Raw genomic sequence first — 26,145 nt, 5'->3', positions numbered from 1 at the left:
AGTGTAGGTTCAAGACATCCTGTGATTATTCTGCAAGTAGAGTAGAGTTTAGACATCCTGTGATTATTCTGCATGTAATCAACAGGTGTAGGTTTAACACATCCTGTGATTATTCTGCATGTAGAGTAGAGTTTATCAACAGGTGTAGCCTCAAGACATCCTGTAATTATTCTGCATGTAAACAGGTATAGGTTTAACACATCCTGTGATTATTCTGCATGTAGAGTAGAGTTTATCAACAGGTGTAGATTTAAGACATCCTGTGATTATTCTGCATGTCATTAACAGGTGTAGGTTCAAGACATCCTGTGATTATTCTGCATGTAGAGTAGAGTTTATCTACAGGTGTAGGTTTAAGACATCCTGTGATTATTCTGCATGTAGAGTAGAGTTTATCAACAGGTGTAGGTTCAAGACATCCTGTGATTATTCTGCATGTAAACAGGTGTAGGTTTAACACATCCTGTGATTATTCTGCATGTAGAGTAGAGTTTATCAACAGGTTTAGGTTCAAGACATCCTGTGATTACCCTGCATGTAGAGTATCAACAGGTATAGGTTTAAGACATCCTGTGATTATTCTGCATGTAAACAGGTGTAGGTTTAACACATCCTGTGATTATTCTGCATGTAGAGTAGAGTTTATCAACAGGTTTAGGTTTAAGACATCCTGTGATTACCCTGCATGTAGAGTATCAACAGGTGTAGGTTTAAGACATCCTGTGATTATTCTGCATGTCATTAACTGGTGTAGGTTCAAGTCATCCTGTGATTACCCTGCATGTAGAGTATCAACAGGTGTAGGTTTAAGACATCCTGTGATTATTCTGCATGTCATTAACAGGTGTAGGTTTAAGACATCCTGTGATTATTCTGCAAGCAGAGTAGAGTTTATCAACAGGTGTAGGTTTAAGACATCCTGTGATTATTCTGCAAGCAGAGTAGAGTTTATCAACAGGTGTAGGTTCAAGACATCCTGTGATTATTCTGCAAGTAGAGTTTATCAACAGGTGTAGGTTTAAGACATCCTGTGATTATTCTGCAAGTAGAGTAGAGTTTATCAACAGGTGTAGGTTCAAGACATCCTGTGATTATTCTGCGAGTAGAGCTTATCAACAGGTGTAGGTTTAAGACATCCTGTGATTATTCTGCATGTAGAGTTTATCTACAGGTGTAGGTTTAAGACATCCTGTGATTATTCTGCATGTAGAGTTTATCAACAGGTGTAGGTTCAAGACATCCTGTGATTATTCTGCACGTAGAGTTTATCAACAGGTGTAGGTTCAAGACATCCCGTGATTATTCTGCATGTAGAGTTTATCAACAGGTGTAGGTTCAAGACATCCCGTGATTATTCTGCATGTAGAGTAGAGTTTATCAACAGGTGTAGGTTTAAGACATCCTGTGATTATTCTGCATGTAGAGTTTATCAACAGGTGTAGGTTCAAGACATCCCGTGATTATTCTGCATGTAGAGTTTATCAACAGGTGTAGGTTCAAGACATCCCGTGATTATTCTGCATGTAGAGTTTATCAACAGGTGTAGGTTCAAGACATCCTGTGATTATTCTGCAAGTAGAGTAGAGTTTATCAACAGGTGTAGGTTCAAGACATCCTGTGATTATTCTGCAAGTAGAGTAGAGTTTATCAACAGGTGTAGGTTCAAGACATCCTGTGATTATTCTGCACGTAGAGTTTATCAACAGGTGTAGGTTCAAGACATCCCGTGATTATTCTGCATGTAGAGTTTATCAACAGGTGTAGGTTCAAGACATCCCGTGATTATTCTGCATGTAGAGTTTATCAACAGGTGTAGGTTCAAGACATCCTGTGATTATTCTGCAAGTAGAGTAGAGTTTATCAACAGGTGTAGGTTCAAGACATCCTGTGATTATTCTGCAAGTAGAGTAGAGCCCCTGGTGGCGCAGTGGGTTAAAGCACTGAGCTGCTGAGCTTGTTGATTGAAAGGTCGCAGGTTTGAATCCGGGGAGCGGCGTGAACTTCTGCTGTCAGCCCTAGCTTCTACCAACCTAGCAGTTAGAAAACATGCAAATGTGAGTAGATCAATAGGTACTGCTCCCGCAGGAAGGTAACGGCGCTCCATGCAGTCATGCTGGCCACATGACCTTGGAGGTGTCTACGGACAATGCTGGCTCTTCGGCTTAGAAATTGAGATGAGCACCACACCCCAGAGTCAGACATGACTGGACTTAATGTCAGGGGACTACCTACCTAGAGTAGAGTTTATCAACAGGTGTAGGTTTAAGACATCCTGTGATTATTCTGTATGTAGAGTTTATCAATAGGTGTAGGTTTAAGATCCGCTGTGATTATGTAGAGTTTATCAACATGTGTAGATTCAAGACATCCTGTGATTATTCTGCATGTAGGGTAATCAACAGGTGTAGGTTCAAGACATCCTGTGATTATTCTGTATGTAGAGTATCAACAGGTGTAGGTTTAAGACATCCCGTGATTATTCTGCATGTAGTTTATTAACAGTGACATCATGTGATTATTCTGTATGTACAATAGAGTTTATCAACATATGTAGGTTTAAGACATCCTGTGATTATTCTGCATGTAGAGTAGAGTTTATCAACAGCGACATCTTGTGATTATTCTGCATGTAGGGTAATCAACAGGTGTAGGTTTACGTCATCCTGTGATTATTCTGTATGTACAGTAGAGTTTATCAACAGGTGTAGGTTCAAGATAGGTAGATAGATAGACAGATAGATAGACAGACAGACAGACAGACAGACAGACAGACAGATAGATAGATAGATAGATGGATGGATGTATGGATAGATTGACAGACTGACAGATAAATAGATGGACAGATGGATGGACGGACAGACAGGTAGATAGGTAGATAGATAGATGGATGGATGGATGGATGGATGGATGGATGGATAGATGGGTAGATAGATAGATAGATAGATAGATAGATAGATAGATAGATAGATAGACGAATAGATGGATGGATAGATAGATGGATGGGTAGATGGATAGATGGATGGAGAGATTGATGGATAGATGGATGGATGGATGGATAGATAGATATAAAGAGATGATTTGAGAGAAAGAGGGAGAAAAAGCAAGATAAGCAGGCAGGATGGATGGATACATAGGTAGATTCCATGGCCCCGTTAGAAAAGGCCTATGGGTGTAGGCAAACTACAACTCCCACTATCCTGTGTTTGCTTCAATCACCCTTCTGCCCCTTCATTTCCAGCGTTTGCTTCGCTCCAGTCCCACCAGTTTGTCTCCCAGCAGCCCAAGGCAGCTCAGCACCAGTTTGTCATCCAGCCGCAGCTACAGCCTCGTGCCACGCAGCCTATGCCGCCCTCGTCTTCTTCCTCCCATTTGCCGAACCCGGGGCCGACGTCCATACAAGGCTGCCACCCTCACAAGCCGGGCGGTGGTGCCAGCGCCAACCCCTCTTGCTTGCAAGCCACCCATAACGCCAGGCCCGCGGCTGCGTTGCAGAGGCAAGAAGTGGGCTCCTCCGTCCGGAGCGGCGGGTGTCCCAACCACACTGCCCAGCGCAAGGTTGCCACCCACCAAGCGCAGGCGCCGGCCGGGACGGTAGGTTTCCATCTTGATCGTAGTGCTCTATCGTTCTTATTATGGCTGTATATAGGGCCCAATTCGGACCCACAAAGGGACCATTGTTTACTTGTTTTAAGTAACTTCTGCTTACTTCTCCTCCAGGAAACTCCCCGGAAAGAGGCCACGGAGAAGCTGCCCCCCGCAGACCCCCCGGCCCCGCCGCACACCACCCCCAGCCCCACACTGAACCTCGGAGCCACCGGGACCCCTCGCCACGGTAAGCAGGAACTAATACAGTGGAAGCTCGACTTAAGAGCATACAGACTGAGTTGTCGCTTGGACCGGGATAGCGCCAGAGGGAATGCAAGTGGGAGAGTCCAGGGCTTTATGGCTTCACGGAAGCAGCCTTTGGGCTTCATATGTTGAGGCCTGTGAGGATGAGGACGAGGATTTTTTGGTTGAGCCTGGTATTTCTGTGAGGGGAATCAAATGTTTTCGGTAGATCTGTTGGATTGACTCTGAAAGGAATGTGGAGGAGACGGTAGGGCTACCGATAACCCAACGTTTACAGATCAGAAGGGATAGTGCGAAACAGGAACCTAATACAGTGGAAGCTCGACTTAAGAGCGTCCAGACTTAACGCTGTTACAACCTGTCACTCAGACCAGGAGTTACAACCTGTCACTCGGACCAGGAGTTGTAGTGGGAGAGTGCAGGACTTTACGGCTTTAGGGGAGCAACTTCTAGGATTCATATGTTGAGGCCTGTGAAGCATCTGAGAATGAGGATTTTTTTTTTAGTTGAGCCTGGTATTTCTGTGAGGGGAATCAACAGTATTTTTTTGAGACGATGGGAATGTTTTCGGTAGATCTGTTGTCGGAGAAAGAGGCAGCGATTCTCATGAGAATCACCCAGTGTTTCACTCCAGGACAGGAAAGCCCTTTGACTTTCAACACCACACAGCTGAGTAAAAATGCAAGATAAATGAAGATATTTTAAAAGCAGTAGCAGTAAAAAAAGCACTCCATAAAAATAGGTAAATCCAATTAGGTAGAAAGATAAGCAGGAACAAATAGTCCAGGAAATTAGTCCATCAGGCAAAATTCCAATAGTGCTGATCCGCCTCGGTCTAACTGACGACGAATTTCGTCAGTAATAGCTACCAAGACAGTCTCTGTCCCATGACCTGAACGAAAGCCTGATTGAAAGGGGTCCAAACCCGCAGTCTCATCTAAGAATTGCTGTAGCTGCCCCGCCACTGTCTGTTCAATCACCTTGCCCAAAAATGGAAGGTTTGAAACTGGGTGATAGTTACTAGGTACGGTGGCTTCTAGGCTTGGTTTTTTCAAGAGAGGGTGGACCACTGCTTCTTTAAGGCAATCCTCCTCCTCTTCTTCTACCTCCTCTTCCTCTACCTCCTCCTCCTCCACCACCTCCTCTTCTTCTACCTCCTCCTCCTCTTCCTCCACTACCTCCTCTTCCTCTGCCTCCTCCTCCTCCTCTTCTTCCACCACATCCTCCTCCTCCTCCTCCTCTACCTCCTCCTCTACCACCACCTTCTCCTCCTCTACCACCTCCTCCTCTTCCTCCTCCTCCTCTTCTTCCACCTCCTCCTCCTCCACCACCACCACCACCTCCTCCTCTACCTCCTCCTCCTCCACCACCTCCTCTTCTTCTACCTCCTCCTCCTCTTCCTCCACTACCTCCTCTTCCTCTGCCTCCTCCTCCTCCTCTTCTTCCACCACATCCTCCTCCTCCTCCTCCTCTACCTCCTCCTCCTCTACCACCACCTTCTCCTCCTCTACCACCTCCTCCTCTTCCTCCTCCTCCTCTTCTTCCACCTCCTCCTCCTCCACCACCACCACCACCTCCTCCTCTACCTCCTCCTCCTCCACCACCTCCTCTTACTCTACCTCCTCCTCCTCTTCCTCTACCACCTCCTCCTCCACCACCATCACCTCCTCCTCTTCCTCCACCACCTCCTCCTCTACCTCCTCCTCCTCTACCACCTCCTCCTCCTCTTCCTCCACCTCCTCCTCCTCCTCTTCCTCCACCACCACCTCCTCCTCTTCCTCCACCTCCTCTTCCTCCACCTCCTCCTCCTCTTCCTCCACCTCCTTCTCTTCCTCCACCACCACCTCCTCCTCCTCTACCACCTCCTCCTCCTCCTCTTCCTCCACCTCCTCCTCCACCACCACTTCCTCCTCCTCTTCCTCCTCCACCTCCTCCTCCACCACCTCCTCCTCCTCTTCCTCCACCACTACCTCCTCTTCCTCCACCACCACCTCCTCCTCCTCCTCCTCTTCCTCTTCCTCCACCACCACCTCCTCGTCCTCCTCCTCTTCCTCCACCACCTCCTCCTCCACCACCTCCTCCTCCTCTTCCTCCACCACTACCTCCTCTTCCTCCACCACCACCTCCTCCTCCTCCTCCTCTTCCTCCACCACCACCTCCTCGTCCTCCTCCTCCTCCTCTTCCTCCACCTCCTCCTCCACCACCACCTCCTCCTCCTTCTTCTCCCAGCTGCTGGCTTCTCATGCAAACCTCTCCCCCACTTTTTGGCTTTGTTTTCCTTCTTTTGAGTTGGGAAACAATGGACAGGGTTTGAGACAAGAAAGGGAAGCAAAGACAAGAGCCACAGCCCTGCCTTGGTGTATTATGCATTATGGCAAATAACAGGGTCATCCCCCCCCTGCCCAAAATAATACAATATAATATAAAAATATAATATATAAAATAATATAATATATAAAATCATATATTATAGTATAAAAATTAAACAATATAAAACAATATAAAATAATATAGAATATATACTATACCATAATATATATAATAATATGTATAATATATAATATATATAATAATATGTATAATATATATATAATATGATGTAATATAAAGTAATATAAAATAAAGCTATATAATGTAATGTCTATAATATATATAACCTAATATATATTTAATATATAAAGATAATTTATTATATAATATAGTATAAAAATACAATCTAATATAAAATAATATATAATATATACTATAATATAACATATATAATATGTATAATATAATAAATATATATAGTATGATATTTAAGTAATATAAAATATAAACTATATAATGTAATGTATATAATGTATATAACATAATATATAGTATTTATTATATTATATAAAGATTATTTATATATATAATATAGTATAAAATAATACAATATAATATAAAAATAATATATGATATACTATGATATAAAATAATATAATAATATATAAAATAATATGATGTATAATACAATATATATATATAAAAGTAATATAATATAAAGTATAAACTATATAAAGAAATGTAACGTATATAATATAATATTTACTATATAATATAGTATAATGTAAAAGAATAATGTAAAATAATATATAATATAAATATATGATATAATATATAACATAGTATAAAATAATACAATATACAAATCATAGATTATATATACTATAATATAATAATATATGATATATAAAAACAATGTTTTTTTTGTTTTTTGTGCTCCGCACTGTTGTCCTCTGCCTCCTTGGGAGGATGTGGACGAAAAGGACACAAAAGGCGGAGGGAGAAGCGGGCTGTTTTCCAGGCCAAGGCCTAATGCGATTAGACAGGCAGCTGGGAGTTGGCAGGGAGGCGCCAGGGATGCCCTGCTGCTTCTCCCCCCCCCCCTGAAAACAAACACAACAACAACAACAACAACAACTCCCTTCCCTCTTTCCCTCCCTTCTCTTCCTCCTTTCCCTTTCTCCTTCCTTCCCTCCCTTTCCCTATCTTTTCCTCCTTCCTTTCCTCGTTTTCTTCTTCCCCTCCTTTCCTTTCCCCTTCCTTTCTTCTCCTCCCTTCCCTCTTTCCCTCCCTTCTCTTCCTCCTTTCCTTTTCTTCTTCCACCCTTCCCTCTTTCCCTCCCTTCCTCCTTTCCCTTTCTCCTTCCTTCCCTCCCTTTCCCTATCTTTTCCTCCTTCCTTTCCTAGTTTTCTTCTTCCCCTCCTTTCCTTTCCCCTCCCTTCTTTCTTTCCCTCCCTTCTCTTCCTCCTTTCCCTTTCCCTCCCTTCCTCCTTTCCCTTCCTCCTTCCTTCCCTCCCTTTCCCTATCTTTTCCTCCTTCCTTTCCTCGTTTTCTTCTTTCCCCCCTTTCCTTTCCCCTTCCTTTCGTCTCCTTTCCTTTCCCCTTCCTTTCTTCTCCTCCCTTCCCTCTTTCCCTCCCTTCTCTTCCTCCTTTTGCTTTCTCTTTCCCTCCCTCCCTTTCCCTATCTTTTCTTCCTTCCTTTCCTCGTTTTCTTCTTTCCCGCCTTTCCTTTTCCCTTCCTTTTTCCTCCCTTCCTCCTTTCCTCCCTTGCTTCCCTCTCTTTCCTTCCCTCTCTACTCCTTCCATTTCTTGTTCCTTCCTTTTCCTCCCTTGCTTCATTCCCATTCCTCCCCTCTCTTCTTTCCCCTTCCTTTCTTCTCACATCCCTCTTTCCCTGCCTTCTCTTCCTCCTTCCTTCCCTTTCCCTATCCTTTTCTCCTTCCTTTCCTCGTTTTCTTCTTTCCTGCCTTTCCTTTTCCCTTCTTTTCTCCTCCCTTCCCCCTTTCCTCCCTTGCTTCCTTCTCTTTGCTTCCCTCTCTACTCCTTCCATCTCTTGTTCCTTCCTTTTCCTCCCTTACTCCCTTTCCTCCCCTCTCCTTTCCTTTTCCTTCTTTCCTTCTCCTCCCATCCCCCTTTCCTCCCTCCCTTCTCTTTCCTTCCCTCTGTACTTCTTCCATCTCTTGTTCCTCCTTTTTCCTCCCCCTTCCTTCCCTTTCCTCCCCTCTCTTCTTTCCCCTTTCTTCTCACATCCCTCTTTCCCTGCCTTCTCTTCCTCCTTCCTTCCCTTTCCCTATCCTTTCCTCCCCTTTCCCAGTTTCCTTCTTTCTCTCCTTTCCTTTCCCCTTCCTTTCTTCTCCTCCCTTCTCTTTCCTTCCCTCTCTACTCCTTCCATCTCTTGTTCCTCCTTTTTCCTCCCTCCCTCCCTTCCCTTTTCCCTTCCTTTCTCCTCCCTTCCCCCATTGCTTCCTTCTCTTTCCTTCCCTCTCTTCCTGTCTTTCCTTCCCTCTCTACTCCTTTCATCTCTTGTTCCTTCCTTTTCCTCCCTCCCTCCCTTCCCTCCCCTCTCTTCTTTCCCCTTCCTTTCTTCTCCTCTCATCCCTCTTTCCCTCCCTTCTCTTCCTCCTTCCTTCCCTTTCCCTATCTTTTCCTCCTTCCTTTCCTTTCCTTTTCCCTTCCTTTCTTCTCCTCCCTCCCCTCCCTTTCCCTTTCTATCTTTCCCTCCTTTTCCTTTCTCTCCTTCCTTCCCTCCTCCTCCCTCTTCCCCCTCCCTTTGTGTGGGCGTGGCCTTCCCCGGGGCGTGGGCCAATGGGAGCCGGGCCCGCCCCTTCCTTTCTTCCTCTCCTCCTTCCTTCCTTCCTTCCCTTGTTGGTGCGCCTCTCTCGCTCCCTCCCGCTCATCTTCCTCCGGGAAGGGGAAAGCGAGGCCGAGGAGGCTTCGGCGGGGCCATGGCTCCGAGGAGGCCTTCTTCTTCTTCCATCCGGGACTTCCACCCGCCTTCGGGAGCCGCCTGGTGAGTGACTGGCTGCCTCAGCGCACGCGGACTACACTTCCCAGAATCCCTTGCCGCGTCAGCCAATGGCCGGGCATGCTGGGAAATTGAGTCCAAAACAAGCTGAGAGGCAAAGCGAGTGACTGCCTGGCCCTCAGCCCACGCGGACTACACTTCCCAGAATCCCTTGCCGCCTGAGCCAATGGCCGAGCATGCTGGGAAATGGAGTCCAAAACAAGCTGAGAGGCCAGGCCACGGCCCAGCCCGCCTTCACAGCCTCTCCTCCTCCTTGTTTATCCCTATTTATCTATTTCTGAGTTTATTTACATGATAGAATTAATATTCATGTATATAGTATTAGTGTTATATTGCTATTATTACAATTGTATTGAATATATATTATATTATTATACGTACTACACTTATTATACTTATTAATAGTATTGCATATCTATCACATTATACATATTATAATATTAGTATTATATTACTATTATTATAATAGTATTACATATATATTATATTATTATACATATTATACTTATTATGTTTATTAATAAGTATAATAATAATAGTATTTATATAATATTAGTAATATATATTACTATTACCATATATTATTAGTATTATATTACTACTATTATAGTAGTATCAGATATATATTATATTATTCGTATTATACTTATTATTAAACTTATTATTAAACTTATTATTATTATACTTATTATTAAACTTATTATTATTAATAATGAACCGACGCGGACATTAAGATCTTCCGAGGAGGCCCTGCTCTCGGTCCCACCTGCGTCACAGGCACGGCTGGCAGGGACGAGAGACAGGGCCTTCTCGGTGGTGGCCCCTCGGCTATGGAATGCCCTACCCATTGACATCAGACAGGCTCCTTCGCTGCTGGCGTTTCGGAAGAAGGTTAAGACCTGGCTCTACGAGCAAGCGTTTGGCTAAACAGTGCAATTGAACATAGGAAGACGGTAAAATTGAACATAGAAATGGCACAAGGATTATGAGAATGGATTTTGCTCTATTATCGAGGCGCCATGAATTGATAATAATTGTGGATTTTGCTATTGTGTATGATGTGTTTTAACTGTTTATTGTTGTGATAACCTGCATTGTGTGAACCGCATTGAGTCGCCTAATTAGGCTGAAAAACGCGGTATAGAAATAAAGCAAATAAAATAAATAAAGTATAATAATAGTATATATTATATCATTATACGTATTATACTTGTTATGCTTATTAATAATAAGTATAATAACAATAGTATTACATATATATTATATTATTATATTTATTATTATTATACTTAATAATAATAATAGTGTTACATATATATCATATTATACGTATTATAATATTACTATTATATTACCATTATTATAATAGTAGTACATATATATTATGTTATTATACGTATTATAATTATTAAATTTATTAATAATAAGTATAATTAAAATAGTGTTACACATATATTATATTATTATACGTATTATACTTATTATAATAATAAGTATAATAATAATTCTACTAATAAAAGTATTACATATATATTATATTATTATACATATTATTATTATATTATTATACTTATATTATACTATTATTATATTATTATACATATTATTATACTTATTTCTATTCTTACTAATCTAGTAATATATTACTATACAAATCTAATACTAATATATTGCTATTATATTAGTATTAGATTTCTATAGTAAAATAATTATTAATAGTATTGCATATATATATTATATATATAATATTACATATATAAGTATAATAATAATAAGTAAAATTTTACTAGATTAGTAATAAAATAATAATAATAAGTATAATAATAATAATAATAATAATAATAAGTAAAATAATAATAATAATGGTATTGCATATATATATATTATAGTATTACATGTATATTATACTTATACATATACTTATTGTTATTATACTTGTTATAATAATTATTTTAATTATTACTAATCTGGTAATATATTACTATACAAATCGAGTAGTAATATATTACTATTATTATAATACTATTAGATTTGTATAGCAATATATTACTAGATTACTAATAATTAAAATTATTGTTATAATATTAAGTATAATAATAAGTAAAATTTTACTAGATTAGTAATAATAAAATAATTATAATCTATATATATAAAAAGAGAAAGGCCGTCCAACGGGACAGCAAAACTCAAAAACCTCCCAATGAAAATTTACCAAATTTACCATGCACATACCTCAACCCACAAGGTATGCACAAACCAATTCAAAATCCTAAACAACATTTCGACACACTCACAACAACAAAAACCAACTGAGCATGCGCAAAGGCGCCCCGCCGCAAGTCCCCGGCGCGCACACATGGCCGGCCGGCCAACGCACCCTCCACGCAAGCCACGCTCCCATCCTCTGTAGCCCCGCCGCTACCCTCCCATACACCCTCCTTCTTCCCCCGCCCACGCCCCCCACGTTCAGGTAACACCCCCACCCTCCCTCCCCCGCCCCGCCCCTAAACGCCCATACCCCAACCGTACCTCCTCCCCCCCTCCCCGACCACGCCCCCTCCCTCCCCCGCCACGCCCCTAAACGCCCATACCCCAACCTTACCTCCTCCCCCTCCCTCCCCGGCCACGCCCCCCACATTCACGCTACGCCCCCTCCCTCCCCGGCCACGGCCTCACGTTCACGCCCCCTCCCTCCCCCGCCACTAAACGCCCATACCCCAACCTTACCTCCTCCCCCTCCTTATTCTTCCCCCGGCCACGCCCCCCACGTTCTAGTGTTGTCTGTGTGTCATGGGAGTTCTGGTGCCAAGTTTGATTCAATTCCCTCGTTGATGGAGTTCAGAATGCTCTTTGATTGTAGGTGAACTATAAATCCCATCAACTACAACTCCCAAATGACAAGATCATAATTTTTGAGTGATGGTCACTCCTTGTGTTGTGAGACGTTTAGTTGCCAAATTTGGTGTGATTTCGTTCATTGGTTCTTTTGTTTTTAAGGTACTCATTATGACCAGATATATAGATTATATAATAATAATATTGTATTATTATATTATATAGTAAGCTCAGGGGAGCGTGCTTGCTCCATCCATGTTCAACATCTACACAAATGACCAGCTACTGCCAGAAGGGACAGAGAGTTTCTTCTATGCTGATGATCGTGCCATCACCGCTCAAGCAGGAAGCTTTGAGACGGTAGAACAGAAGCTCTCCGAAGCTCTAGGTGCTCTTACTGCCTACTACAGGGAGAACCAGCTGATCCCTAATCCATCTAAAACACAGACATGTGCCTTTCACCTTAAGAACAGACAAGCATCTCGAGCTCTAAGGATTATTACCTGGGAAGGAATCCCACTGGAGCATTGCAGCACACCCAAATACCTGGGAGTCACTCTGGACCGTGCCCTGACCTACAAGAAGCACTGCCTGAACATCAAGCAAAAAGTGGGTGCTAGAAACAATATCATACGAAAGCTGACTGGCACAACCTGGGGATCACAACCAGACACAGTGAAGACATCTGCCCTTGCTGCTGAGTATGCATGCCCAGTGTGGAACACATCTCACCACGCTAAAACAGTGGATGTGGCTCTTAATGAGACGTGCCGCATTATCACGGGGTGTCTGTGCCCTACACCACTGGAGAAATTACACTGTCTAGCCGGCATTGCACCACCTGACTGACATCCGCCGGGAAATGACAGCCAATAGTGAAAGGACTAAGGCAGTGACATCTCCAGCTCATCCTTTGTTTGGGTATCAGCCAGCACGTCAACGACTTAAATCCAGACATAATTTTCTAAGATCTACAGAGACACTCGCTGGAACACCTCAGCAAGCGAGAGTCCAAAAGTGGCAGGCTCAAACCCAGCACCTCAACCAATGGCTGATACCAAATGAGAGACTCCCCCCTGGGCACACAGAGGACTGGGCGACGTGGAAGGTGCTGAACAGACTGCGCTCTGGCACCACGAGATGCAGAGCCAACCTCAAGAAATGGGGCCACAAAGTGGAATCCTCGACATGCGAGTGTGGAGAAGAGCAAACCACTGACCATCTGCTGCAATGCAACCTGAGCCCCGCCACATGCACAAGGGAGGACCTTCTTGCGGCAACACCAGAGGCACTCCACGTGGCCAGATACTTGTCAAAGGACATTTAACCAACTACCAAACTCACACATTTTGTATTTTCTCTGTTTGCTTGCTTTGTTCTGTTAGAAATGTAATATAACTGACTGGCTGCCCTGACACGAGAAAAAATAAATAGTAATCTTTGAATATATATAATGTGTATAACCCAGGAACAAAAACTATATTATATAATTTGCTATTATTATTATTAACTAGCTGTGCCCTGCCACGCGTTGCTGTGGCCTATAGTAAAACTTATCAAAGTTGAGGTAGATATCTGGACTATTATGAAAGAGAGGTCCCTACCTATTCCTTCCCCCTTTTCCTCCCCCTTTCTCTCCTTTCTTCCTTCTCTCCCTCTTTCTTTCTTTCCTTCTTTCACTACTTGGTTTCATCCTTCTCTCTTTCCTTCATTCCCTCCCCCTTTCTTCCTTTGCCTTTCTTCCCTCCCTGTTTGCTTCCTTCTTTCACTTTTTATTTCCTTTTATTTCACCACCATCATAACAATAACAATAATGCCATGCATTGCCTCCGGGACCTGACACCTCTCCCATTCCCCCTAAAAGGGTCTCAGAGGAACAATAGCATAATAATAATAATAATAATAATAATAATAATAATAATAGAAATAACAACCTTTACCCGCCACGTGTTGCTGTGGCCAATCTTCCCTCTTTCTCTCCTTCTTTCCCTCCCTCCCTCCCTCCCTCCCTCCTTCCTTCCTCTCCATCTTTCCTTCTCCTCTTCTTTCTCTACCTCTTTCCTTCCTTCCCCCTTTTTCTTTCTCTTCTGCTGTCTCTCTTTTCTTTCCTTCCATCTTTCCTTTTCTTTCCTTTTCTTCTTCCTCTAACTTTCCTTCCTTCCCCCTTTTTCTTTACCTCCCTTTCTCTTTCTTCCTTCTTTCCTTCCTTCCTGTCTTTCCTAGATTTTGACAGGGTGGGAAGGGGCGGGGTGGGGTTTGGAGGTGGCCTGAAGTAAAAGGAGGTAAGATTGGGGCAGGGGAGTGATGGAGCGTAGGGTTGCGTGTGTGTGTGCGGTGGCGGGGGGAGTGATGGAGCCTGGGGTTGCGTGTGTGTGTGTGGCGGCGGGAGGAGTGGGGTTGCGTGTGTGTGCGGCGGTGGGGGGAGTGATGGAGCATGGGGTTGCGTGTGTGTGTGCGGTGGCGGGGGGAGTGATGGAGCGTGGGGTTGCGTGTGTGTGTGCGGCAGGGGGTGTGTGTGTGCGGGAAGCGGCGCGGCGGGGCTTGGAGTGGGCATGGTTTCCGCAGAGGGAACGTTGGCCGGAAGGCCATGTGCGCGCGCGATGGAACTTGCGGCTGGGCGCCAATGCGCATGCTCAGTTGTTTTGCCGTTTTGTGAGTGTGTTGTGTTGTTTTTCATTTTGAGTAGATATGTTTGTACCTTGTGGGTTGTGTTATGGGCATGGGAATTTTGGTTAAGTTTCGTTGGGGGTTTTTTGAGTTTTGTTTCCTTGTTGGATGCCCCTAACAAATTTATATATATATATAATAATAATAATAATAATAATAATTATTATTATTATTATTATAGGAATGACTCCCAGGATGCAACTGTAGCTAAAGTGGGTTGCAAGTGCCGCCATCCCGCAGTGTAGATGCCCTGCAAGACTTAAACCAATGGGATGGCATGGAAGTAACCCGGCTTGCTTGTCTCCCTCCAGAGCCGTTGATTGTGCAGAAAAGACGTTGAGTGCGAGGAGATCCACAGCTGCTGCTGCGCCACTTTCCCTTCTTTTGTTGTGCCTCCCAGCATGCTTTGCTTTGAACCCTTTGGCGCTCCTTCTCTCCTCGCGGGGCGGTTAATATTTAATGCGCTTTGCCCGCAAAGCAAGAAAAAGTCCTCCTTTCCCCCGCCTTGATTTTTCTTTATTAGGAGAGATGCAAATGCTCCTTTCTCCCCGGGGACCAAAGAGGCCCGGCTGTTGCGCGTTGGCGTGTTGTTGTTGTACTGCATGCTAAAAAACCTGCTCTAATCCACGGATTAAGACGCCGTGTGGACCCTTTTGTCGTCCAACAAACAGGGAGAGTTTGAGGCTTTGAGGAAATCATCTCCAAAGAATCCTGGGTTCCGTGACGGGAAGAAATTGCAAAAGATGGGCTCAAATCTTTGACGTTGTTGTTGTTGTTACGTTGAAATATACCCCACAAAAGAGACGCAAAGTGGTTTACAACAAAGACAATGCAAACAGGGTTATTATAGATGAATAGGTGGCTGGATGGCCATCTATCTGGAAGTCTTTGTCCTCTCTTATGGCAGAAGGTTGCTTTGAATGGCCCTTATAAGATGGACAAGATGTCCCTTGGGGTCTCTTCCACTTCTAGGACTCTATCTATCTGTCTGTGTCTGGCTTCCTATCTATCTATCTGTTATAGGATGGACTAGATGGCCCTTGAGGTCCCTTCCACCTCTAGGAATCTACCTGCCTGCCTATCTATCATAGGATGGACTACATGGCCCTTGAGGGCCCTTCCAGCTCTGGGATTCTATCTATCTATCTATCTCTCTCTCTCTCTATCTACTGATGTATCTACCTATCTACCTACCTACCTGTTCCTTATGGGTTGGATTAGATGGCCTTTGGGGTTCCTTCCAACTCTAGGAACCTGTCTATATCTACCTATCCATCCATCCAATTATCTAGCTACCTACCTATAGTTCCAACTATCTATCTGATTATGTATCTGTCTGTCTGCATTCCTATCTGTTATAGGATGGACTATATGGCCCTTGAGGTACCTTCCAACTCTAGGAATCTGTCTGTCTATCTATCTATCTCTCTCTCTCTCTCTCTCTCTCTCTCTCTCTATCTACTGATGTATCTACCTATCTACCTACCTACCTGTCCCTTATGGGTTGGATTAGATGGCCTTTGGGGTTCCTTCCAACTCTAGGAACCTGTCTATATCTACCTATCCATCCATCCAATTATCTACCTACCTACCTATAGTTCCAGCTATCTATCTGATTATGTATCTGTCTGTCTGCATCTATCTGTTATAGGATGGACTATATGGCCCATGAGGTACCTTCCAACTCTAGGAAGCTGTCTGTCTGTCTATCCATCCATCCATCCAATTATCTACCTACCTACCTATCGTTCCAGCTATCTATCTGATTATATATCTGTCTCTCTGCATCTATCTGTTATAGGATGGACTAGATGGCCCTTGAGGTCCCTTCCACCTCTAGGAACTTGCCTGCCTATCTATCTATCATAGGATGGACTACATGGCCCTTTGAGGGCCCTTCCAGCTCTGGGATTCTATCTGTCTACCTGCCTACGTGTCTCTTATGGGTTGGACTAGATGGCCTTTGGGGTTCCAACTCTAGGAATCTGTCTATCCATCCATCCATCCAATTATCTACCTACCTACCTACCTACCTATAGTTCCAGCTATATCTGATTGTATATCTGTCTGTCTGCATTCCTATCTATCTGTTATAGGATGGACTAAATGACCCTTGAAGTCCCTTCCAGCTCTAGGAACTTGCCTACCTACCTACCTACCTACCTACCTACCTATCTATCATAGGATGGACTATATGGCCCTTGAGGGCCCTCCCAGCTCTGGGATTCTATCAACCTACCTACCTACCTACCTCCCTGTCTCTTATGGGTTGGACTAGATGGCCCTTGGGTTTCCTTCCAACTCTAGAAATCTATCTACCGATGTGTCTACCTATCTATCTACCTATTTACCTGTCTCTTATGGGTTGGACTACATGGCCCTTGGGGTTCCTTCCAACTCTAGGAATCTGTCTGTCTGTCTGTCTATCCATCCAGTTATCTACCTACCTACCTATCGTTCCAGATATCTATCTGATTATATACCTGTCTGTCTGCCTTCTGTCTATCTGTTATAGGATGGACTAGATGGCCCTTGAGGTCCCTTCCAGCTCTAGGAATCTGCCTGCCTGCCTGCCTATCTATCTATCATAGGATGGACTACATGGCCCTTGAGGGCCCTTCCAGCTCTGGGATTCTACCTATCTCTCTCTCTCTCTATCTATCTATCTATCTATCTATCTATCTCTTATAGGATGGACTGGGTGGCCCTTGAGATCTCTTCTAATTATAGGAATCTATCTAACTACCTATCTATCTACCTATTTACCTGTCTCATATGGGTTGGACTAGATGGCCCTTGGGTTTCCTTCCAAGTCTAGGAATCCATCCGTCTGTCTGTCTGTCTGTCTACCTATCCAATTATCTACCTGCCTACTTACCTATTGTTCCAGCTATCTATCTGATTATATGTATATCTATCTGTCCTATTTACCTGTATCTGATGGGTTGGACTAGATGGCCCTTGGGGTTCCTTCCAACTCTAGGAATCTCTCTCTCTCTCTCTCTCTCTCTCTCTCTCTCTCTCTCTCTTATGGGATGGACTAGATGGCCCTTCCTAGAGTTGGAAGATAATCCAAGGGCCATCTAGTCCAACCCATAAGAGAGAGATAGATAGATAGATAGATAGATTCCTAGAGTTGGAAGGGACCCCAAGGGCCATCTAGTCCAACCCATAAGAGAGAGAGATTCCTAGAGTTGGAAGGAACCCCAAGGGCCATCTAGTCCAACCCATAAGAGATACGTAAGTAGGTAGGTAGGTAGATATCCATCCATCCAATTATCTACCTATCGTTCCAGCTATCTATCTGATTATATATCTGTCTGTCTGCAGTCCTATCTATCTGTATTAGGATGGACTAGATGGCCCTTGGGTTCCTTCCAACTCTAGGAATCTGTCTGTCTATCTATCTATCTATCTATCATCTATCTATCCATCCATCCATCTGTCCATCCATCCATCCATCCAATTATCTACCTACCTACCTATAGTTCCAGCTATCTATCTGATTATATATCTGTCTGTCTGCATTCCTATCTATCTATCATAGGATGGACTAGATGGCCCTTGAGGTACCTTCTAGCTCTAGGAAATTGCCTGCCTATCTCTCTATCATAGGATGGACTCATGACCCTTGAGGACCCTTCCAGCTTTGGGATTCTACCTACCTACCTACCTACCTACCGATGTATCTGCCTATCTACCTGTGTCTTATGGGTTGGACTAGATGGCCCTTGGGGTTCCTCCCAACTGTAGGAATCTGTCTGTCTGTCCATCCATCCATCCAGTTATCTACCTACCTACCTATCGTTCCATCTATCTATCTGATTATATATCTGTCTGTCTGCCTTCCTGTCTTATCTGTTATAGAATGAACTAGATGGCCCTTGAGGTCCCTTCCAGCTTTAGGAATCTGCCTGCCTGCCTATCTATCTATCATAGGATGGACTACATAGCCCTTGGGGGCCCTTCCAGCTCTGGGATTCTATCTGTCTGTCTACCTACGTGTCTCTTATGGGTTGGACTAGATGGCCTTTGGGGTTCCTTCCAACTCTAGGAATCTGTCTATCTATTTACCTATCCATCCATCCATCCAATTATCTACCTACCTACCTTCCTATAGTCTATCTTGCTATCAGTCTGTTTTTCTATTTTCCTGACCGTCCGTCTGTCTGTCTGTCTGTCTGTCTCTTATAGGATGGACTGGATGGCCCTTGGGGTGTTTTCCAGCTCTTGGAATCAATCTATCTATCTATCTATCTATCTATCTCTTAAGGGTTGAACTGGATGGTCCTTGGGGTGTCTTCCAGCTCTTGGAATCTCTCTCTCTCTCTCTCTTAAGGGTTGGACTGGATGGCCCTGGGGTACCTTCCAGCTCTTGGAATCTCTATCTATATCTATCTATCTATCTATCTATCTATCTATCTATCTATATCTCTTAAGGGTTGGACCGGATGGCCCTGGGGTACCTTCCAGCTCTTGGGATCTCTATCTATCCATCTCTTAAGGGTTGGACCGGATGGCCCTGGGGTACCTTCCAGCTCTTGGAATCTCTATCTATCTATCTATCTATCTATCTATCTATCTAATCTATCTATCTAATCTATCTCTTAAGGGTTGGACTGGATAGCCCTGGGGTACCTTCCAGCTCTTGGAATCTCTATCTATCTCTTAAGGGTTGGACTGGATGGCCCTGGGGTCTCTTCCAGTTCTTGGAATCTATATCTATCTATCTATCTATCTATCTATCTATCTCTATATCTATATCTATCTATCTATCTATCTATCGATCTATCGATCTATCTATTATATCTCTTAAGGGTTGGACTGGATGGCCCTGGGGTACCTTCCAGCTCTTGGAATCTCCATCCATCTCTCTCTCTCTCTCTCTCTCTCTATCTCTTAAGGGTTGGACTGGATGGTCCTTGAGGTCTCTTCCAGCTCTTGGAATCTCTATCTATCTGTCTGTCTCTTATAGGATGGACTGGATGGCCCTTGGGTTGTCTTCCAGCTCTTGGAATCAATCTATCTCTCTCTCTCTCTATCTCTTAAGGGTTGGACTGGATGGTCCTTGAGGTCTCTTCCAGCTCTTGGAATCTCTATCTATCTGTCTGTCTCTTATAGGATGGACTGGATGGCCCTTGGGTTGTCTTCCAGCTCTTGGAATCAATCTATCTCTCTCTCTCTCTATCTCTTAAGGGTTGGACTGGATGGTCCTTGAGGTCTCTTCCAGCTCTTGGAATCTCTATCTATCTATCTGTCTCTTATAGGATGGACTGGATGGCCCTTGGGTTGTCTTCCAGCTCTTGGAATCTCTCTCTCTCCCCCCCCCCTCTCTCTTCTAGGATGAAGTAGATAGCCCTTGAGGTCCCTTCTCGCTCTAGGATTCGAGAGCTGTCCCCAGGCTTCCTTCCTTCCTCCCCTGCGGTGGGCATTTGGGGTCTTTGTGCCGCAACCGGTGGTCCTTCCTCCCTCTGCCGGGCTTCCCTCCTGGCCTTTGGGCGGGGACCCCTTCCCGTCTTCCTCTTCTGCCTCTCTTGAGGAGCAGAGACCACTCAGCTGTATGTAAATGGTAGGGGGGAGGGCAGGGGAGGGGCCCCCAAAGGCCACCGCTTGCCTTTGTCTCTCGGCCAAAGGACCCATGCTTGTTCCCCCCCCCCCCCCCCCAAGCGTCCCTTGCGCATTGGCTCTGGGCAGGAGACAATACAGTGGCCTTCCTTCTCTCCCCCCCCCCCTTTCTGCCTCTTTGGGGAGGAGACACATCCTTTTCAAAACAATAATAATAATAGGAATTCAGAAGTTGTTCTGAGTCTTGCTTTTTATTATTATAATTATATTTATAATTAGATAGGATGGATGGATGGATGGATAGATGGATAGGTAGGTAGGTAGATAGATAGATAGATAGATAGATAGATAGATAGATAGAGATGGTTTAATGGTAGATAATATATAATTAGATAAGATGGATGGATGGATAGATAGATATGGTTTAATAGTAGTTGATATATAATTAGATCAGATGGATGGATAGATAGATAGATAGATAGATAGAGATGGTTTAATAGTAGTTGATATATAATTAGATAAGATGGATGGAAGGATGGATAGATCGATAGATAGATATGGTTTAATGGTAGTTGATATATAATTAGATAAGATGAATGGATGGATGGATGGATAGATACATAGATACATAGATAGATACATAGATAGAGATGGTTTAATAGTAGTTGATATATAATTAGATAAGATGGATGGATGGATGGATGGATGGATGGATAGATAGATAGATAGATAGAGATGGTTTAATGGTAGATAATATATAATTAGATAAGATGGATGGATAGATCGATAGATAGATATGGTTTAATGGTAGTTGATATATAATTAGATAAGATGGATGGATAGATGGATGGATGGATGGATGGATGGATAGATAGATAGATAGATAGATAGATAGATGGTAGGTAGTCCCCTGACATTAAGTCCAGTCATGTCTGACTCTGAGGTGTGGTGCTCATCTCCATCTCTAAGCCGAAGAGCCAGCGTTGTCTGTAGACACCTTCAAGGTTATGTGGCCGGCATGACTGCATGGAGCGCCGTTACCTTCCCGCCGGAGCGGTACCTATTGATCTACTCACATTTGCATGTTTTCGAACTGCTAGGTTGGCAGAAGCTAGGGCTGACAGCGGAAGCTCACGCCGCTCCCCGGAATCGAACCTGCGACCTTTCGATCAACAAGCTCAGCAGCTCAGTGCTTTTACCCACTGCACCACCGGGGGCTCCTAGATAGATAGATATGGTTTAATGGTAGTTGATATCTAATTAGATAAGATGAATGGATAGATAGATAGATAGATAGAGATGATTTAATGGTAGATAATATATAATTAGATAAGATGAATGGATGGATGGATAGAGATAGATAGAGATGGTTTAATGGTAGATAATATATAATTAGATAAGATGGATGGATGGATGGATAGATAGATAGATATGGTTTAATAGTAGTTGATATATAATTAGATTGGATGGATGGATGGAGAGATAGAGATGGTTTAATGGTAGATAATATATAATTAGATAAGATGGATGGATGGATGGATAGATAGATAGATATGGTTTAATAGTAGTTGATATATAATTAGATTGGATGGATGGATGGAGAGATAGAGATGGTTTAATGGTAGATAATATATAATTAGATAAGATGGATGGATAGATAGATAGATAGATAGATAGATAGATAGATAGATAGATATGGTTTTATGGTAGATAATATATAATTAGATTGGATGGATGGATGGATGGATGGATGGATGGATAGATAGATAGATAGATAGATAGATAGATAGAGATGATTTAATGGTAGATAATATATAATTAGATAAGATGGATGGATGGACAGACATGAGTTAATGGTAGTTGATATATAATTAGATAAGATGGATAGATGGATATATGGATGGATAGAGAGATATAGTTTAATGGTAGTGATATATAATTAGATAAGATGAATAGATAGATAGATAAGATTTAATGGTAGATAATATATAATTAGATAGGATGGATGGATGGATGGATATATGGATGGATGGATAGATAGACAGACATGGGTTAATTGTAGTTGATATATAATTAGATAAGATGAATGGATAGATAGATAGATAGATAGATATGATATGATTTAATGGTAGATAATATATAATTAGATAGGATGGATATATGGATGGATGGATAGATAGACAGACAGACATAGGTTAATTGTAGTTGAAATATAATTAGATAAGATGGATGGATAGAGAGAGAGAGATATGGTTTAATGGTAGTTGATATATAATTTGATAGGATGGATGATGGATAGGTAGATAGATAGATGATTTAATGGTATAGGATTGATTGATAGATCTCTACAAAGATAGATGCAGATTGGGATAAATAAATGATAGATAGACGAATACATATTGATGGGTTACAAGGTAGATAACAGGCCGGCAAAAAATAGAGTGATAGATCAATAGATAGAGTGATAGATCGATAGATAGATATGGGTGGGTTGCAAAATGTGGAGTCCTCAATATAGCCACAGCTCCTTATGCGTATGTTTGCAATGACTTTTGTATTTGGTGCAGGGAAGTCCGCCGCATGGGATCCCTCCTTCCTTCTTTCCTTCTTTGATTCCTTCCTTCCTTCTTTGCAGACGCTGCTGCCCCGGAGGGCCCGGTCCCGCCCCCGCCTGCCCGCAGCCCCGGCGGAGGCATGACCTCGGGCAACGGGACGTCTGCCTCCAGCGTCGCCGGCGCCGCCCCCCAGAACGGGGAGAGCCACAAGCCCCCGCAGGCCGTGGTCAAGCCCCAGGTCCTCACCCACCTCATCGAGGGCTTCGTCATCCAGGAGGGCGCCGAGCCTTTCCCGGTAGGGCCCTTCCCCAGACCCCAGGGGTTGAGTAGGGTGAGTTGGGTTGGGTAAGGGGGGCACTCAAAGGCCATCCAGTCCAACCCCCTTTGACCAAGCAGGAAGGCATCACCCAAGCCCTCCAGAAAAGGATAGATAGACAGATAGATAGATTTCTAGAGTTGGAAGAGACCCCCAAAGGCCATCTAGTCCAATCCATAAGAGATAGATAGATAGATAGATTTCTAGAGTTGGAAGAGACCCCCAAAGGCCGTCTAGTCCAATCCATAAGAGATAGATAGATAGATAGATAGATAGATAGATAGATTTCTAGAGTTGGAAGAGACCCCCAAAGGCCGTCTAGTCCAATCCATAAGAGATAGATAGATAGATAGATAGATAGATTTCTAGAGTTGGAAGAGACCCCCAAAGGCCATCTAGTCCAATCCATAAGAGATAGATAGATAGATAGATTCCTAAAGTTGGAAGAGACTCCCAAAGGCCGTCTAGTCCAATCCATAAGAGATAGATAGATAGATTTCTAGAGTTGGAAGAGACCCCCAAAGGCCATCTAGTCCAATCCATAAGCGATAGATAGATTTCTAGAGTTGGAAGAGATGCCAAGGGCCTTCCAATCTAAAGCCCTAAGCTATAGAAATAGATATAGATAAAGAGCGAAGGATAGATATTGTAGATAGATAGATGATAGGTAGGTACGTAGATTCCTAGAGTTGGAAGAGAACCCAAGGGCCATCCAGTCCATCCTATAAGAGATTGATCGATCAATCGATCAATAGATAGATAGATTCTGCAAGTATCACATCTGTACAGCGAAAGTGGGAGAACATCAATACAAAAACGTATAAAGGTTAGAAAAAAGGAGATGACAATAGATAGATAGATTCCTAGAGTTAGAAGACATCCAATCCATCCTATAAGAGATAGATGGATGGATGGATCAATAGATAGATAAATAGATAGATAGTTATATTGATAGATAGATTCCTAGAGTTAGAAGAGACCCCAAGGGCCATCCAGTCCATCCTATAAGAGATAGATGGATGGATCAATAGATAGATAGATACATAGATGGTTAGATCGATAGATAGATTCCTAGAGTTAGAAGAGACCCCAAGGGCCATCCAGTCCATCCTATTAGAGATAGATAGATGGATTGATCAATCGATAGATAGATACATTGATAGTTAGATCGATAGATTCCTAGAGTTAGAAGAGACCCCAAGGGCCATCCAGTCCATCCTATTAGAGATAGATAGATGGATTGATCAATCGATAGATAGATACATTGATAGTTAGATCGATAGATTCCTAGAGTTAGAAGAGACCCCAAGGGCCATCCAGTCCATCCTAAAAGAGATAGATGGATGGATGGATCAATCGATAGATAGATACATAGATAGTTAGATCGATAGATTCCTAGAGTTAGAAGAGACCTCAAGGGCCATCCAGTCCATCCTACAAGAGATAGATAGATGGATTGATCAATCGATAGATAGATACATAGATAGTTAGATCGATAGATTCCTAGAGTTAGAAGAGACCTCAAGGGCCATCCAGTCCATCCTACAAGAGATAGATAGATGGATTGATCAATCGATAGATAGATACATAGATAGTTAGATCGATAGATTCCTAGAGTTAGAAGAGACCTCAAGGGCCATCCAGTCCATCCTACAAGAGATAGATAGATGGATTGATCAATCGATAGATAGATACATTGATAGTTAGATCGATAGATTCCTAGAGTTAGAAGAGACCCCAAGGGCCATCCAGTCCATCCTATTAGAGATAGATAGATGGATTGATCAGTCGATAGCTAGATACATAGATAGTTAGATCCATAGATTCCTAGAGTTAGAAGAGACCCCAAGGGCCATCCAGTCCATCCTTTTTATTTTTTTATGCTTATATTTTGTTTTGTGAATCTTATTGATAATGTTGTTTTTACTTTGTATGTTTTGTGATGTTACCTGGGAACCACTCTGAATTCCCCCAGAGATAGAGGGGAGATAGAGCAATATATAAATAAAGTTGTATTATTATTATTATTATTATTATTATTATTATTATTATCCTATAAGAGAGGGAGACATACACAGAGAGAAATAGATAAATGATAGGTAGATAGATAACACCCAAAGGCCATCCAGTCTATCCTATAAGAGATCGATCGATCGATCGATTGATTCCTAGAGTTAGAAGAGACCCCCAAGGGCCATGCAGTCCACCCTATGAGAGAGAGAGAGAGAGAGAGAGAGAGAGAGAGAAATAGATAGATAGATGATAGATAGGTAGATAGATAACTCCCAAGGGCCATCCAGTCCATCCTAGAAGAGATCAATCAATCGATCAATTGATAGATAAATTCCTAGAGTTAGAAGATGGATGGAAAGAGAGATAGATAGATTGATCGATAGATGGATGGATGGATGGATAGATAGATAGATAGATAGATAGATAGATAGATAGATATATGGAAAAAGAGATAAATGGATGGGTGGAAAGAGAGATTGATTGATCGGAAGATAGATGGATGGAAGGATAGATGGATGGATGGATGGATGGATGGAAAGAGAGATAGACAGATTGATCAATAGATAGATGATGGATGGATGGATGGATGGAAGGATAGATAGATAGATAGATGGAAAAAGAGATAAATGGATGGGTGGAAAGAGAGATTGATTGATCGGAAGATAGATGGATGGAAGGATAGATGGATGGATAGATAGATGGATGGATGGATGGAAAGAAAGATAGATTGATCGAAAGATAGATAGATGGATGGATGGAAGGATAGATAGAGAGATAGATAGATAGAATTCTAGACTTGGAATGGGTCCTCAAAGGACATCCGGTCCAACCCCGTTCTGCTAAGCAGGAAGACACTATCTGATCCCTCCTGGCAGATCGCCATCCTGCCTCCACTTAAAAACCTCCAGAGTACAGGCAATGTATTCCACTGTTGAATAGCTCTTGCCCTTAGGACGTTCTTGCTAATGTTGTGGTGGAATAAACAATAATAATAATAATAATAATGTTGT

The 26,145-nt window shown here is 42.8% G+C and overlaps 2 protein-coding genes across 3 annotated transcripts in view; both read left to right on the top strand.

The window, feature by feature from the left end:
- The window catches only part of CDC42 (cell division cycle 42), a 390,560-nt gene that overhangs the window by 289,473 nt on the left and 74,942 nt on the right, over positions 1 to 26,145 (top strand). The gene's annotated exons all lie outside the window — the stretch shown is intronic.
- Positions 1 to 26,145, top strand: part of PHC2 (polyhomeotic homolog 2) — a 67,581-nt gene that overhangs the window by 24,651 nt on the left and 16,785 nt on the right. The window contains exons 7-9 of one of the 2 annotated variants that reach the window (XM_060759137.2): positions 3,239 to 3,591; positions 3,718 to 3,832; positions 22,887 to 23,101. In XM_060759137.2, coding sequence (XP_060615120.2) covers positions 3,239 to 3,591; positions 3,718 to 3,832; positions 22,887 to 23,101 — 683 coding nt within the window. Of the gene's footprint in view, positions 1 to 3,238; positions 3,592 to 3,717; positions 3,833 to 8,890; positions 9,170 to 22,886; positions 23,102 to 26,145 lie in introns of those variants that run through there. The other variant, XM_067472839.1, reaches the window with a different exon arrangement.

This window comes from Anolis sagrei, chromosome 13 (genome assembly GCF_037176765.1).
Source record: "Anolis sagrei isolate rAnoSag1 chromosome 13, rAnoSag1.mat, whole genome shotgun sequence".
In the NCBI taxonomy this organism is placed as follows: domain Eukaryota; kingdom Metazoa; phylum Chordata; class Lepidosauria; order Squamata; family Dactyloidae; genus Anolis; species Anolis sagrei.
The sequence above is the reverse complement of the archived record's forward strand: the minus strand, read 5'-3'. Positions and strand labels throughout refer to the sequence as shown.